General features: G+C 55.9%; 4 protein-coding genes across 4 annotated transcripts; 1 reads left to right on the forward strand and 3 right to left on the reverse strand.

Moving 5' to 3' along the window:
* Positions 1-1,756: 1,756 nt before the first annotated feature.
* On the forward strand, positions 1,757-2,787 carry CONPUDRAFT_152321 (uncharacterized protein; the record flags this gene model as incomplete). The annotated part of the gene is made up of 6 exons (XM_007768905.1): positions 1,757-1,784; positions 1,841-1,990; positions 2,061-2,163; positions 2,227-2,383; positions 2,436-2,536; positions 2,595-2,787. The coding sequence occupies 6 exons, from the start codon at positions 1,757-1,759 to the stop codon at positions 2,785-2,787; spliced, it is 732 nt and encodes a 243-aa protein (XP_007767095.1).
* A 44-nt stretch (positions 2,788-2,831) lies between these two features.
* Positions 2,832-4,002, reverse strand: CONPUDRAFT_152322 (uncharacterized protein; the record flags this gene model as incomplete). Its single annotated transcript, XM_007768906.1, has 5 exons — positions 2,832-3,385; positions 3,448-3,522; positions 3,582-3,673; positions 3,736-3,776; positions 3,832-4,002. 5 exons carry the CDS (start codon positions 4,000-4,002, stop codon positions 2,832-2,834), a joined length of 933 nt encoding a protein of 310 aa, XP_007767096.1.
* Positions 4,003-4,304: 302 nt separating this feature from the next.
* CONPUDRAFT_89226 (uncharacterized protein) lies at positions 4,305-6,485 on the reverse strand (the record flags this gene model as incomplete). The annotated part of the gene is made up of 5 exons (XM_007768907.1): positions 4,305-5,066; positions 5,120-5,233; positions 5,346-5,396; positions 5,447-6,014; positions 6,064-6,485. 5 exons carry the CDS (start codon positions 6,483-6,485, stop codon positions 4,305-4,307), a joined length of 1,917 nt encoding a protein of 638 aa, XP_007767097.1.
* An 819-nt stretch (positions 6,486-7,304) lies between these two features.
* On the reverse strand, positions 7,305-13,717 carry CONPUDRAFT_143250 (uncharacterized protein; the record flags this gene model as incomplete). The annotated part of the gene is made up of 10 exons (XM_007768908.1): positions 7,305-7,845; positions 7,928-8,004; positions 8,069-10,053; positions 10,106-11,686; positions 11,753-12,046; positions 12,122-12,160; positions 12,241-12,513; positions 12,584-12,838; positions 12,896-13,021; positions 13,099-13,717. The coding sequence occupies 10 exons, from the start codon at positions 13,715-13,717 to the stop codon at positions 7,590-7,592; spliced, it is 5,505 nt and encodes a 1,834-aa protein (XP_007767098.1). The 3' UTR covers positions 7,305-7,589.
* Positions 13,718-14,179: the final 462 nt, after the last annotated feature.

The raw sequence follows: 14,179 nt of genomic DNA on the forward strand, positions 1-14,179 counted from the left end.
CTCGCTGGACCAAGTTTACAACAACCTTTGTGTCTTCTTCTCCCCTTTACTCGAGAAGCTGTCTGAGAAGCAACGCGAGAGGGTGCATATCTTCTCCAAAAACCTCAAACAGATAGCCTTTCTAGCTGGTACTTCAAGTTCACACTGCCAACTATCGACAGACCTCGGAGGACCTGTCATATAGTTCGAATCTAGGTTCTTTCATTACTCTTTTGATCCCAACCCTGCGTTTGACCTTTGGGCAATGGAGGCTCCTTTGGGAAAGGCCTACAAAACGTGTCTGATGATAGTCTACCTTAGAAGCACGTTCTGACCTGATGTCAGCGCTTCAGCTCGCAATCGTGATGGGACAGCCTAGCTAGGCTCTTGCCCCTTCTTTTCAACAGCAATTCACGCTAAACATCTGTTTTCGAAGAGCTGAAAACTTGAAGCTCGCTTTCGGGTCACTTTGTAATCCGCCGAAGTACTCTTTCGGCTCTGTTGGCAAATCTAAGTACTCTTTGGTTATGCATTCTTGATGCTTACATCCGTGGAGTTTGAAGCTGAAGCTCCATTCCTCGCCTATATGCCACGAAATAGCCTGAGGTTCCAAGTGGCAAATTTCATCCCTCAAGTAATCAGTAAGTCTTTAAAATGGGCAAGGTTGGCTTGAATTTGGGAGGTGCTTCGGGGAACTTCGGCGCGCATAGTCTAAACGACCTCGTGCGTTTGCCGACTATGAGCTGATTCGCAGAAGTTACTCGCAAAATACGGTCTTGCTCGTTCCTTTTTTAGCCAAAGATTGATATTTCATGTCCGAAGTCTTCGATAGTACCTCAACCAATCCCCGAACTCTGCGATCACGTCTGGGCTGCTTTACTTCGTGTCTCCCACTCAGGCTAATGACCAGAGCGCAGATTTCAACACGTGTTGACAATTACATTCTGGCTTAGTCCCTTGCTGATTCAAGATACCTTCCTCCTCGAGTGTCTTCTCAACACTCAACATGAATAAAAAGGTGCCACTTCATGGCAAGGTGGTTACTTCCCCGCTCACGCTCAGCTATGGCTTCGATGTACTCCGTCGACCTTCAGACAGAAGAACGCAAGGGAAACTGTATCTCTATCGTATTGCGCGTTAGCCAGCTTGGTAAAGAATCCCGTCTTCCGTGCTTCTCGACACGCTGCGGCATGGGGTTACGCTTCGGTCTGGTTCCAACCATTTTCAAACAGTACGAAACAAACCATCTTAACTGATACTACAACTAACGTCGCTTTTCCCTGCTCAGTGAACGTTGGGATGTGATAGTGGATACTGGCTGTGTGGAGGATCCCGTGATTCGCTCTCTCAAGCTCCGTTTCTCTTCGTGAGCTTGAATCTAGTATCCTCAAATGGGGTTCGAGTCTAATCGTGCTGTAGTACTCATACGTTTACGGCAATCGTAGGCCAAGATTCAAACCTTGGCGAAGCTTCTCACGAAACGACGATTCCTATGGACGGGCTTTGCCATGTTCTCCTCCCCGCACCCATCTTTCGCCATTGTTTGCATAACTCACATCTTACTATCGAAGTGCGCACAGAGAGTGAACAGGACTGGAGTCTTCCGCAACCCGTGCCTTCTGAGAATGCTTTTTTGGTCAACGCGCTGAGGATGCTGTCAGACAGTATACTCGTTGGAAGTCTTGGATGCACTACATACATGGCATTCACCCGTCGTCGCTTGGTTGATGGGCGTGTTTTCCTGAGATGTCCACTCCCTTTGTATGCAGCCTCGTTCATGGATGTACTTCTGAAAAACTCGAAAGGTATGCGTTACTAGAAGCTTCTGAGCAAGAATAAATCACTCAAAACTCATCACCAGGGTTGTTGGTGAATTCCGAGGGTTATCCGAACGGCATTGTTCAGCCAGAAGATTACGATTACGAAGATGACAGCGACTTTGATCCCGACGAGGAAGCTATTATCGAGGAGGTCGATTCTGCTGGACTATCCCGCACACGAGAACGTGAAGGTGCGTATAAAGTGCTTGCTGACTCGACTTGAAATCTCAATGAACACACCTTATGTGGACCTTGCCTCAGTCGAGGCATATAATTCTCCGTTCGCTTCAACAGGAAGCCTAACTAGCACAAGAGTCACTTCGTCGAATGACACAATGATTGTGACAGGCGCGGCTTATCAAACGTTCGTCACTGCATCCTTGTCGGCGCTATGTGTTTAATCAGTTTCTCGCCCACTGTACTTCAGCTGGAAGGCATTAATTAACTATTCGTATACCGGAAATGTCCAGTTCTTGCCCCTTACCTCTACTGGTATCAGAAAGACTTCACCTAAGGGTGTCGGAGATGAGTTATCATCTTCTCATCCTTGCTCACCAAAATCTATGTATCGTCTGGCGGATAAGGTGAAGATTTCTACTTAAATCTCGTCTGTTAGAAATATCTGAATATTCTTAGCTCGAGTTGCGCACCCTTCGTGAGCATGCCTTCAAGGCTATCAGTCGTGATCTTTCAGCGTCCAATATCCTGGATGAAGTGACGTCCAAGTTTACATCCGAGTACGCCAATGAGGTCGATTCACAGAGATCTCAGAAACTAAATTCGTTGGCTTTACAGGCATCCCAAAATCTTTCAGATGGAGATGGGTTTTCTGCTGGCGCTGCGCGGCAATCCAGTCATCTTGCAAAACCTTTCTATGAAGATGGATCAGATCGTCCGTGGTGAAGTGCCGCATTGCAAAGAGGTTTTGAACACCATCATGGCTACGTTGTGGGGTAAACGAGACCACAAAATGTCTTATAACTACTGATACTCCTGCAATCTGACTGCGACCGTGTAGTATAATTCTCGTTGCTACAGACGCTTGACAGACCACACCAACGTAAGCGCCTTCAATTCCTTAGGAACTTTATCGTATCCAGCCTCGATCCGACTCCGCTTGTTCTCAAACAAGAACGCCTCCACCTCCACCGTTCCTTTCTTGAACACAGTCCCGTCCCAAAGCTCTTTCCAGCTCTCGGGGTTGTGACAGAACATGCGTCTGCCACCGCGAGTCTCGAACTCCCTTTGCCCTTTAGTTTCCCTACCCCCGTGGGCACCAAAGATGATCGAGCCAGGCTCGGGGCTGAGCAGCCCCGCGAGGCGCCTGGCGAGGTCCAGCTGCTGCTCTTCGTCGAACAGGTGGAAGAACGCGGACGCGTGGAGCGCCGAGACGTGACCGCGAAGCGGGTTCAGGGAGGTGAGCGAGTCGGAGGAAAGATCCGGTGGTGGGATCGCCACAGACACAGGACTATAGTACGGTTCGACTGGCTGGAGCTTCTCGTCGTCGAATGCGTCGGCGGCCACGAAAGGGGCGGGGAAGGTGTCCTTTGTGTCTCTGAAGAGCTCGTATCCAAGTTTCCAGAAGTCTGGAGAAGATGATTGACGGGTTTATTAGACTTTGTAGTCCTGAAGAGTCAACGGGACTAACCTGCATGTATGTCTGATCCGACCACGTTCTCTTTCGGAAAGCCATCGGCAACAGCCTTCCTCAGATCAGTTCCAACTAGAACGACAAAGATCACTCGACTATGTTCATGAGAAAAGCGTACGATCCGTACGCACAGCAGCAGCCAATGTCCAGGAGTATGGCGCCTTTGCGCTCGCGACCCAATTTCAAGACTTGGTCATAGGCAGGTAATTTGGAGACCTTGAGACTGAGCGGAATCAAAATGAGAATCAACCTAAGGAGGAGACACATGGCCCGTGTCGGACTTACACACTGAATCCGAAGGATCTGATGCAACTGTAGGGAAAGACCTGCAGTCGTCAACGAATGTAAGACTAGTTATCGAGGGAAACGCGGTCAACTCACCTGATACGCCTTGGCTTGCACAGCCATGATGTGCTTCTTCAACTCATCATCGTCAGTAATGCCCGTCTGGGCCTTGTAGAAACTCGCTTCGTCTGCGGTCAAGCGGTAGAAGCTCTCGTCGAGAGGGCGCTCTGCAATCGTCTCAGCCTTGGTCTTGGTATCGGTTGACATCGTGGTAGGGCGGCAGAGCGATAGAATAAGAGTTCGGACGTTATACCGCTCGCGAATGTGCTTTATAAACTCCCCCTCGCATCAAGTTACGGCCGAATGAGCGAGGTTGACCCCCAAATAGACCATGTCGTGATCCAAAGGCTTGCTCCTTAACATAAACGTAATTAAGTCATCCGACGATCAGAACGAGCGAAGCTTACTGCGGCGCAGAAAGTCTAGCGTATGCATTGCAGTAGAACGTCGACAACGCAAAAACAACCACGAAAACACGAAGTCTGAAGCATGAAGCTCCGAATTCCCTTTTACTTGTGCGACGCCCTTACTCTCCCAGGTAAACTCCAGATCCCACCTCTGCGCACGACTTCCTCGAGCGTAGCCGGCTCCAAGCTCGTCGTCCCCGCGATCTCCACGCGCACACCCGTGCTCGTCCCCTCATTCGCATTGCCGCTCCCTGCCGCCTGGTTCCCTGTCCCAGCCGACCCCCCGCCCACAAACGACACCCTCACGTCCGTCGTCCCACCCGAGCGCATCGGAATAGCCATCGCAATCGCTGGCACAGGCCTCCCTTCAGGCTGCACCGGCTGCGCATGCGTCGCGATCCCGCTGTCCTCGCCTGCCGTGGGCCCGCCACTCATACCCAGGTCCAAACCACCGAGATCCATACCGCCCATACCACCATCCAAATCTCCACTCATAGCTCCGCCCAAGCCTCCGCCCATACTGCCCATACTTAGCCCGGGAATCTCCATGTCCATATCGACGTCCCCGAAGAGGCTCTTGTTCGCCGAGTCGCCGGCGTGCGCGAGTGCCTCGAGGTCGTCCCCAATGGGCTCTGGGGACGCGACGGGCTGTGCAAAGGGGTGGAACGGGGACTTGGGGAGGAACACGTTGATCACGATGGACTTGGGCTCGAACGAGCCGGAGAGGAGCGCGTCGAGCATGTCTGGCGTTGCGCCCTCTGCGTCGTCGCCATTTGCATCCGACTGGAGTTGGGGCTGGCTGTTTTCGGGGACCCAGTCTACGCTGAGGAGGGCTTCGTTGAGCCACCATTGTTCCTTCACGACCTAGAGAAAGGAGCGGTGAGGATAGATTATCTTTGGGCTTTCGTAATACGAACCTCAAGGATCTTGGGGATATCGCTTATGCGTCGCACAGGTACGCGTTGGAGTAAAAACCCAGGCTCAAACGGAGAGTTGAGACGGAGCTTAGCTGCAGGGCCACTTGATGAACGCTATCAAGAGGTTCGAGCACACGTTCCAGATATTACACGCAGCGATAAGAGACACAGGGAGAGGTACATTGAATTTCTGAGCTGTGCAATATAACACGCTGGATAAACTCACATATGTCGCGGTGTACCTTTCAGAGTAAGGACAATTCGGTCCCCCTTGAAGCTGTTTTCCAGCTCAGCGAATCAGATATATAGCCAGCCGTTGCCACTTACGAGCACGTCCAACCAGCTCGGTCCATTGAAACCCATGTTGAAATTCGAATGCATGCCTATTCCCATATCTATCGAATGTGTCGGATCCCCACTATCTCTCAGCGCCCGCTCCAGAGCACGCATCCTTGACTGAGACATGACGACTCCTCTTGGCTCTTTTTGGAGACGGAAGTTGCCGAGCGAAAGCCGACGTCGTAACGAGTTGTCAGTGAAGTCCAGGATCCACTGATGTAATGGTGCTTCCGGAAGAGCGCCATCGATGGCCTGAGTCGACATAGCAAGCACAGAGTCTTCACCTGGTTGTTTTAAGACGAGCCGCAGAGTAGCTACTGTTGCTCCTTCGAGTATCTGTCCAGACGAGTCTACGAGGGAGGACATGAGCTGATTGCGAGGTATGTCGCCGAGAGGTTCTTGAGCGGGTGCTTTCCCAGATGGTGTATTTCGAAGCAGAAAGAGGTACGCCCGAGGTGACAGCCAGAGAAGGAAGGATAGTGCGGGAGATACGACACAGTTCAGTGGAACAGGTTTCCGAGTGAGGAGGATATCTAGTGTTGGATCCGGCGGGAGGCTCCAGCCAAGGTTAGTATGAGCAATCATGAGGTAAAGTGGCTACTCACTCAGCGGAGACTTGCTTATCGACTGCTTCGCGGATGCGCTCGGAATCCGTAAACCACCGGATTCCACCGTTTGTAGTGTTAGCAGCGAGACTATCGAGCGTCAGTATGTATTTGAAGTGCGCTTGGATCGCGTCATGGAGCCGCGACGCGAGCATAGCGGGATCTTCTTCGTCCGCGCCCAGCACCTGGTTCACGTCCACAGCCCTCCTGACAACCTCTATCCACGTGCCAATAGATCTAGAGAGGAAGCGTTCCAATGTGGGGGACGACTCGGTGGTGTGCTCGCCGTTGAGTGCAAAGGACGTCTTAACAGACACGACCGCGACTGCGACAGCGTCCAGCTCCACATCGACCAGTATGACCTTTCCTCCCAACAGGACCGTCGCCTTCTGCGAACTTGCGCGCTCCGTGAATGTCTCCATTTTGAGTGACGTCCCCCATTGTGCGATGCGAGCGAGGACGTAGTCTATCGGTAGCTTTCCATCGGAGGAGAATGGGATAGGCTCGGGAAAGAGGGGTCGGTTCTTCGCTATCGACGCAAAGTTTGTGGCAGTGGATGACGCTTGGTTTCGTGGGTAGTCAAAGCCAGTCTGTTGGCGAAGGAGTGAGAGAAGCTTGGGATCGTTAGGAGGGACGGTGGAGAGCTGGGCGATGGACTGGTTCAGCTGCTCGGTGGTCGAGACGAGAGATCGTAGAGACGCGACGGTGGATGCATACGAGTCCGAGAACGGATGTGCATTTTCAGTGTTTCTGAGGCCGTCAAGGACAGTGGCGGAGTGCAACGCGGAGAGCAGCGTCGACGGCGCGGAGGAGGAAGACATGGGCGCGTCACTCGCTCATCCTCACGGCAAATCCCGCATCGCAACGCGTCTGCGGTAGTTCCCGCAGACTACTCTTCGACGACGACCGTCACTGCTTGACATAAGTATGCTTGAAGTGCTTGTTCCCGTAACACAAGTCATGGCCCCGGCTACATAGACTCGACTATCTGGGCCTACAGAACCACAAGTACGTCGACATCGCTTTACCCTACAGCGCAGCAACATTTGTTTTCTAGATACACGGCTTGGACACTTGCACATATGTAAAGCCCTAGCGAGAGCTCGCAAGCCCTACACCGAGGTAATAGAGATTCGTGATACAGTCTCGTAACTGTTCATATGTATGTACAACATGTACAGTACGTAGTTGTAGTGGTAATAGAAGTAGGATCGTCATAATTCGCAGAGCTCAGTAGCGGTAAACAAGAGAGAGAGAAAATCATAATCATAAATCAGACGAGAGAGTTTGCATGATTGAAAACAACGATAGAAAACAGGAAATGAAAACAAGTTGGGCGGTCCTACGTCGAGGTTGCTCTTTGATAACGATATATCCAGGAATAAGATAGAAGAAGCTAAACGAGCGTCGGGGGTCGGTGAGAGATGGGAGGTGATAGGAAAGAGGAGATATAGAGAAGAATAGAGAAAAAACAAAAAAGAGATAACGAAATAATGTGATAAATACTCCCAAAAACAGCTCTTCAATCACGACGGCGGCCACACCCCTGTATAAGGCTGTTCGCCCCAGCGCTGCCACGCATCGTTGCCCAGCTGCTTAAATGTGCGTACTAGCACGCGACAGGCTTCGGCGAGCCCTTCGCGGCGAACCACCTCGTACGCGTTCAAGATCGAAGACTCGGGGAATGGGTAGGGCCGTCGTGGGGTTAGGGTATCTAGTTCGGGATAAAAGGGATCATAATAAGTCGAGTAGAAGAGCCTGCGCGCTTCTGCGTGGGCGAATCTATAAACAGGAAGACCGTCAAGTTCCATTGAAAGACACAGCGAAGCAATTTGCACCCCCAAAGGAAATATGGGAGACTCACCGCCACATGATGAATACAAGAACAACCTGGATGAATATCGAGGTGACAACCCAAGCCTTCGACCCCAAAAAGTTGCTCTACCATCCCCGAAAAAAACACTCATAAGCACACCAAGCCACACCCAAAGAAAACAAAGCTCACAGGATCAAGCCCCCTCCTCAACCGCGCCCTCACCGCGCCAAACCGCCCCTTCGTATCCGCGCCCCCAGCAACCGCCTGCAAGTTCTGCGCGAGCACATCCCGCGCGCGCCGCGCCGCCCTCGACACCTCCTCGAGATCCTGGATATGGCTCCGGTCGAGCGACAGCTCGTCCGCCGAGCGGTCCGCCTCGCTCAGCCCGCTCGCGAGCTCGCGCAGCTGCTGCTTCATCCGCGCGAGCGCCTCGTTGCGCGTGAGGTGCATCGACGGCCCGTCCGAGAAGAGCGACGCGTCGCTGTCGTACATCGACGCTGCGGAGGGAACGCGGATGTGGGCCGCGCGGGTGAGGTGTTTCGTGCATGGTTCCAGTTTTGGTTCCGTTTTGGGCTCGACTTTGATCTTGGGCTCTTCACGAGGAGGCTCGACGATCTCTCGCCCCATCGCATCGACCACGCGAACCTTCGCCTGCTCCAGCGCGAGCGCGGCACCATTCGCAACCCCGTTCTCCCGTGGCCGACCATATTCGTCCACAAGATGCACACCCGGCGACTTCTTCGGCGACCGCTGCACCTCCACCCCCTCCCTCACTACCCCCGCCGTCTTGGGCGTAACCGGCTCGTCCGGCGGCGGCGTCCTCGTCTGCTGTGGCGGCGCAGGGCTAATTGAGCTCATCGTGCTCTCCGCCGCCGACATCTCCGAGTCCGTCACGTCAAACCGGACCTTCATCGCGCTGCGCAACCGCCTCTCGCTCTGCTCAGCATCGGCAGCAGCCGAGGGCTGCACCGGCGTCGCCATCCACGCGCCGGGCGGCGCGGGCGTACGCATCGTAGACATGGGCAGCGTGTACGCGCGCGAGAGCGACTGCGCGGGCGTGAGGAGACCGTTTTCGCCAACCTGAGAAGACGCGCTGTCTTGCCTGTCGCCGGAGTCGGAGTCGTTCCCCACGGACGGAGACAAGTCAGAGTTGATCCGCGGGAGCTCGAGCGAGTTCATCTTGGGCGTCGACTCCGCCGACATGCTCTGCTCGACCCCATTCCCATTCCCGTTCCCGTTCCCGTTCCCATTCCCGTTCATATTGGAATCGTGATTGACATTCTGTCGCGCGGCAGGCACAGGCGTCGGCGCCCACCACCCAGGCGGATGCGGCGTCTTCATCATCGTCCAATTCGGATTTTGCTCGTAGGGCGGCTGCGCAGGCGTCATAAACCTCTCGTCGACCTCGGCCGGGGCTTCATCCTCAGAAGACGAATCGGGCTTATACCACCCGCCGCCGCCGCCGCCGCCGCCGCCGCCAATGCCAGCGCCAGCGCCTCTCCCCTCGTCTTCATCCGACGAAAACACAGCAGGCGGGAGCGGCGGCCCGGGCAGCTCATGCGGCGGCGACGGCGTCATAAACTCCATGACGCTCAGCGACGCGTCCCCCCTTCGCGGAGGCGTCACAAGGATGGACGGGGACATGATTTCCTCGCCGACAATCGGCGGCGAGCCAGACGGCGTGGACGTCATAGGCATAGAAGAAGCGTGGGCATGGGCGCGAACGGGCATTGGGGGTGTGGAGGGGATGGAAAGAGGGACCGCTTCGAACGGTGGGGTATCCGAGTGAGTTCGCGTTCGAGTGCGAGTTTGAGGTAAAGCTGGAGGTGGAGGAGACGATGAAGAAAGAGGCGGAGTTCGGGTTTTAGTTCTGGATGTCGCAATATTATCATGGGCATGGGCATGGGCATTAGCCGAGCCACCACCAATGGCTCGTTGCAGCCTAGCCTCGTCCGAGACCTGTCTGTCTTCGGGTGAAACGGAGATTCTGCGCGGCGGCGGCGACTCGGGCGGGGACGCAGGCAGCGCTATCTCTGACTCCGTCAGGAATCCGTCTTCGTCGACCTCGACGGGCTCTGGTTCCGGCTCAGATTCGGGCTCTGGTTCGGTTTCAGCTTCCACCTCAGATTCAGAGTCGGGGTACAAGTCGCGCTCAGCCGACTCTTCGTCGGAGGCTTATATGGAGCATCAGCATTCCATTCCGTCATCATCCAAAATGTGACTCACCACGCAGCACATCCTCCTCGTGCCCCTCGTCCGTCGTCAGATTGATCCTCGGCGGCGGCACATGCTGCCCGACACCCGTAAGATCCATATCCATCGACTCCATTCCCGAATCCATCGACCGCTCCTCTTCGCCTTCACCCTCTTCAAACAGGCTATCTTCTTCGTCCTGCGCCGCCGCCGCCTGCTTCTGCTTCTGCTTCTGCCGTGCCCGAGCATCGCCCGACCGCCCCGCCTGCGTCTTGAAATGCAGCGGAACAGGAATCATACTCCCCTTCCCATTAACCACCCTCCTCGCACCCGCCGGCGATGGCGAACTCCGCACGCGCTGCGGGCTCCCCGCAGGCGTCGCGGCCGTCATCGTCGACAGATCGCCCTTCTTGGCAGAAGAAGTAGACGGCGTCGGACTGGCACCGTTACTCGCACCGACGCTATCCAGATGCTCCCTCTCCAGCGGCGGAAGGGGCGACCGGGACCGGGAGTACTGCCATCCAAACTTGGACGCTGCAGCGCTCGAGGGACGAGACGCGCTTCCTCCAATCTCTGGCGTCTCCGGCGTCTTGGGCGTATACCGCCCGTTGACACTCGGCGGTGTCGCAGGCGTAGCCGGTGTCCCAGGTTTAACAGCACCTCTGGCTGAAGCCGATCTCGCAGGCGGCGGCGGCGTAGCGGGCGTGGCAGGCGTCATCGACCTCCGATTCATCTGTTTCTCCGGCGTACTCTTGTTCACGTCCCCGCCCACCCGCATCCCCAGCCCACTCGACTTCCGCCTCAGCGTCCCCCCACCACTGCCGCTCCCATTCACAAGCGAAACCGACCTCGCGCGCATATACGAATTCGGCGCCGCCCCAACCCCCAACCCCAGCCCCCCTCCTGGACTCCCTCCACCCCCACCCCCACCCGTACCACCGTCACCACCCCCACCCGCATCGCTCGCCCCACTCACACTCCCCGCAAACCCCCCACTCACCACCCTCCTCCGACTCGCACTCACCCTCCAATCCGGCCTCCGCGCATTCCAATTCTTCTCCCGCTCCCTCGCCACCACACGCTGCTCCTCGTCCTCCACCTCCCTCACCGACACCGACACCGACACCGACGACGTGCGGCTGCTGCTCATACTCGCGATCGAGCCCGTCGGCGAGCTCGCGCGCTGGTGTTCGCCGTCCGCCATCCCACCACCGCCACCGCCGTAGGGCCCGTACGGGTACGGGTAGGACGACGCTGCAGCGCTAAACTCGCCATTCATAGACGAGCTCGACGACTGTCTGCGCAGCGACGCGAACGTCGGCGCCGTGTACGGTGTCGTGGACGTCGGGCGCGTGGGGATCGAGTGTGCGCGCGGGTGCACGTGGTTGTGCGGTGTCGAGTGCGCGTTGTTGTTGCTATTGCTGTTGAAGTTCGAGTTCGAGTTCGAGCGCGAATGCGACGGCGACTCGTTCCCCCCAAATAAAGAAACAGAGGCGGGCCGGGCCGGGGTCGAAGTCGCCACCGCGGGGGAAGACGTCGTGCGCTTGTTCCACTCGCGCTCGCGCTGCTTGTTGCGCTGCTGCTCTGGGTTGATTCTCGGGCTCGTCTCGTGGACTATTCGTGATAAATATTTTTAAAACAAATTAAAATAAATAAAAGAAGAAGAAAATGGACACTCACAAGAAAGCCTCGACCCCGCCCTCGACCCCGCGTCCGACATCGGACTGCGCAACGACGCATTGCTGTCCCGCCGGTGCAGCGTCTCCTCATTGAGCGACACAACAGGCGCAGGCGCAGGCGAGCCGGTGCGGCTCCCTCCTCCCGCGCCGGCGGGGCTCCCGGGGAAGGACACTGCGGCGGTAGTAGTGGAAGAAGGCCCGTGCTTGTGCGCTGACGCGCCATGGGAGACGTGGCGGTTCCATCCGCGCTCGCGCTCCTGTGTGATGTCGTTTTGGCCGTGCGTGGGGGTCGAGGCTGGAGGAGTGTACATGGTTGATTGCGTCATGTCAGTGAACTCGGGGATTTTTGGTTTGCGAAAATATCACGCACTTTCACGAGTAGACAGCGCGGATCCGGGTCGAGATCCTGCTTCAGAAAATCAACAGATCAATATTTTGGTATCATCATCAATGGATAAATGGATAAATAAATAAAACACATCAACGCACCCAAACCCTCCACCCCCATCCGTTTATTCTCCTTATCCGAATTCAACCGCAACGTACTCGGGCGATTCGACAAGTCCGCGCTATTGCGCTTGGAGAGCGCATTAACAGCCGAGAGCTTGCGCACGCGCTCCGTCGCGGGCGTCTTCGCGGGGGTGGTAGAAGCGGCGCGCGCCCGCGCGGGCACGTCGATGTCGGATTCGCCGGGGTTCGTCGCCGTCGCGCTGTCGAGATCGTGCATCGCCCTGTGCATCTCCGAGTTTTGGTCCAGCAGGTCTTTTTTGGTCGACGGAGATCAATATTTACGTTGGCGGGTGTGTAAAGGCGGTTTGATTATAAAACTCACTTGAGCGAGCGGCGAACTGCGAGAAGTGGAACGACTGCGTGGGCGGGCTGCGCGGCGGGGAGGACGCGTTCGGTGTCGACGAGGCCGGTTCGTGTTTGCGCTGGTGTTCGTGGTGTTCGCGTTCACGTTCGAGCTCGGGTTCTGTTTCCGTTTCCGTCTCTGTTTCTGTTTCGGGCTCCGAGGGCGGCGCAGGAGGGGGTCGCCGACTGTCACCCGCATCCGAGTCGAGTCTGGCATCCGAGGTTGACATGTCGGCTGCATTCCCATATCAGCAAAGGCATATATAAAAAATGCAAAAATGAGAAAACGCACAGTTGAACATGCCCGTAGGCATATCTTGTTCCAGAAGCTGGGATTTGGACCTTCCAAGGCGCGCACGCAAGGCATCCCACGTCGACGCCCTCGAGCTGCGCGTCACATCGGAGGCCTGGATGGAATCTGTGATTCATAAGAGGGTAAGCGGGCATTCCATCGGCTACTCCACAAACAAGCGCAAAAGAAAAGGAAAAACGCACGCGAAGACCTGTCGACCTCCTCGTCGCTCATGCTCTTCCGCCCTTTCCCTTTCAGCTTCTGCCTCCCCCCGTTCGCCACGGGCGTAAAATCGAGGCTGTCGTCGGCACTGTTGCGCCTCGGCCTGCCTCCTCCCCGCATATCCTTGTCCCTGTTCTTCCTCGGCGTGTCGTCGCGCAGGGCATGGCTGAACAGGCTGCGGAGCGACGAGCGCGCGAGGCTCGCGCCCTGGCTCGCGCGGGACACGTCCATATCCGACTCGGCATCGGACGCAGATGCGGACGACGGGGCGCGGGGGCGAGGGGTGCTGGACGCGGACATCTCCTTGTCTTTGCGGAGGAGGGCGCGGAGGCGGGCTGCGGGGGTCTGTGTCTCTGCGGTGGGGGAGAGATCGATGGTGTTGGCGAAGGGAGCGGGGGAGAGCATGTTGACGGTGCCCATGCGCGGGGTGGGGACGTCCTCGTCGCTCGTGGCCTCGTGGTGTGCGCCATATGGGGGTCGGAGAAGGGCATGGGAGGGGCCTGCGAGGGGGGTATAGTCCATGGGGCTGGCTGCTGGGCTAGTTCTGGATAGCCTGAGGCGTGGGCGGGAGGAGGAGTAGGGTGTGGTTGGATCCTGCATGCCTGGGCCTGTGCCTATGGCTGGCTCGTTAGCTTTGGCGCCGGTCAGTTCGTGTTTCGCACCTGCCCCCGATGATGCCCACCTTATTCTTCCACAATCGGAAGGTCCCTCCTCGAACATAACAAATAATAGAAAACACGCGCGGGATTATATCGGCCTCCCCATGTGACCGACGCGTCCCTTCTTTGTCGCGTAGATCAACGTACACTGACCTCGTAACCATCAAACAAAACACTTTGTTCGCTTAGCAACACACTTTGTCTTCTGCGATAATTAATTGACTCCATAGCACACATGTACCCATTTTTCTCGCACAAGCACAGAGTTCACAAAAGCTCGTCATACTTTGAGAAGTGCTTCTAGTACGAGAAGATGTAGGGAATACATGTTGCTATACAGTAGCAGGACGTTGCAGAGGCATGCCTCTGTCCAATGTGAGACAATAATACATATTCCGTCATT

Source organism: Coniophora puteana, assembly GCF_000271625.1.
Source record: "Coniophora puteana RWD-64-598 SS2 unplaced genomic scaffold CONPUscaffold_4, whole genome shotgun sequence".
Lineage (NCBI taxonomy): Eukaryota > Fungi > Basidiomycota > Agaricomycetes > Boletales > Coniophoraceae > Coniophora > Coniophora puteana.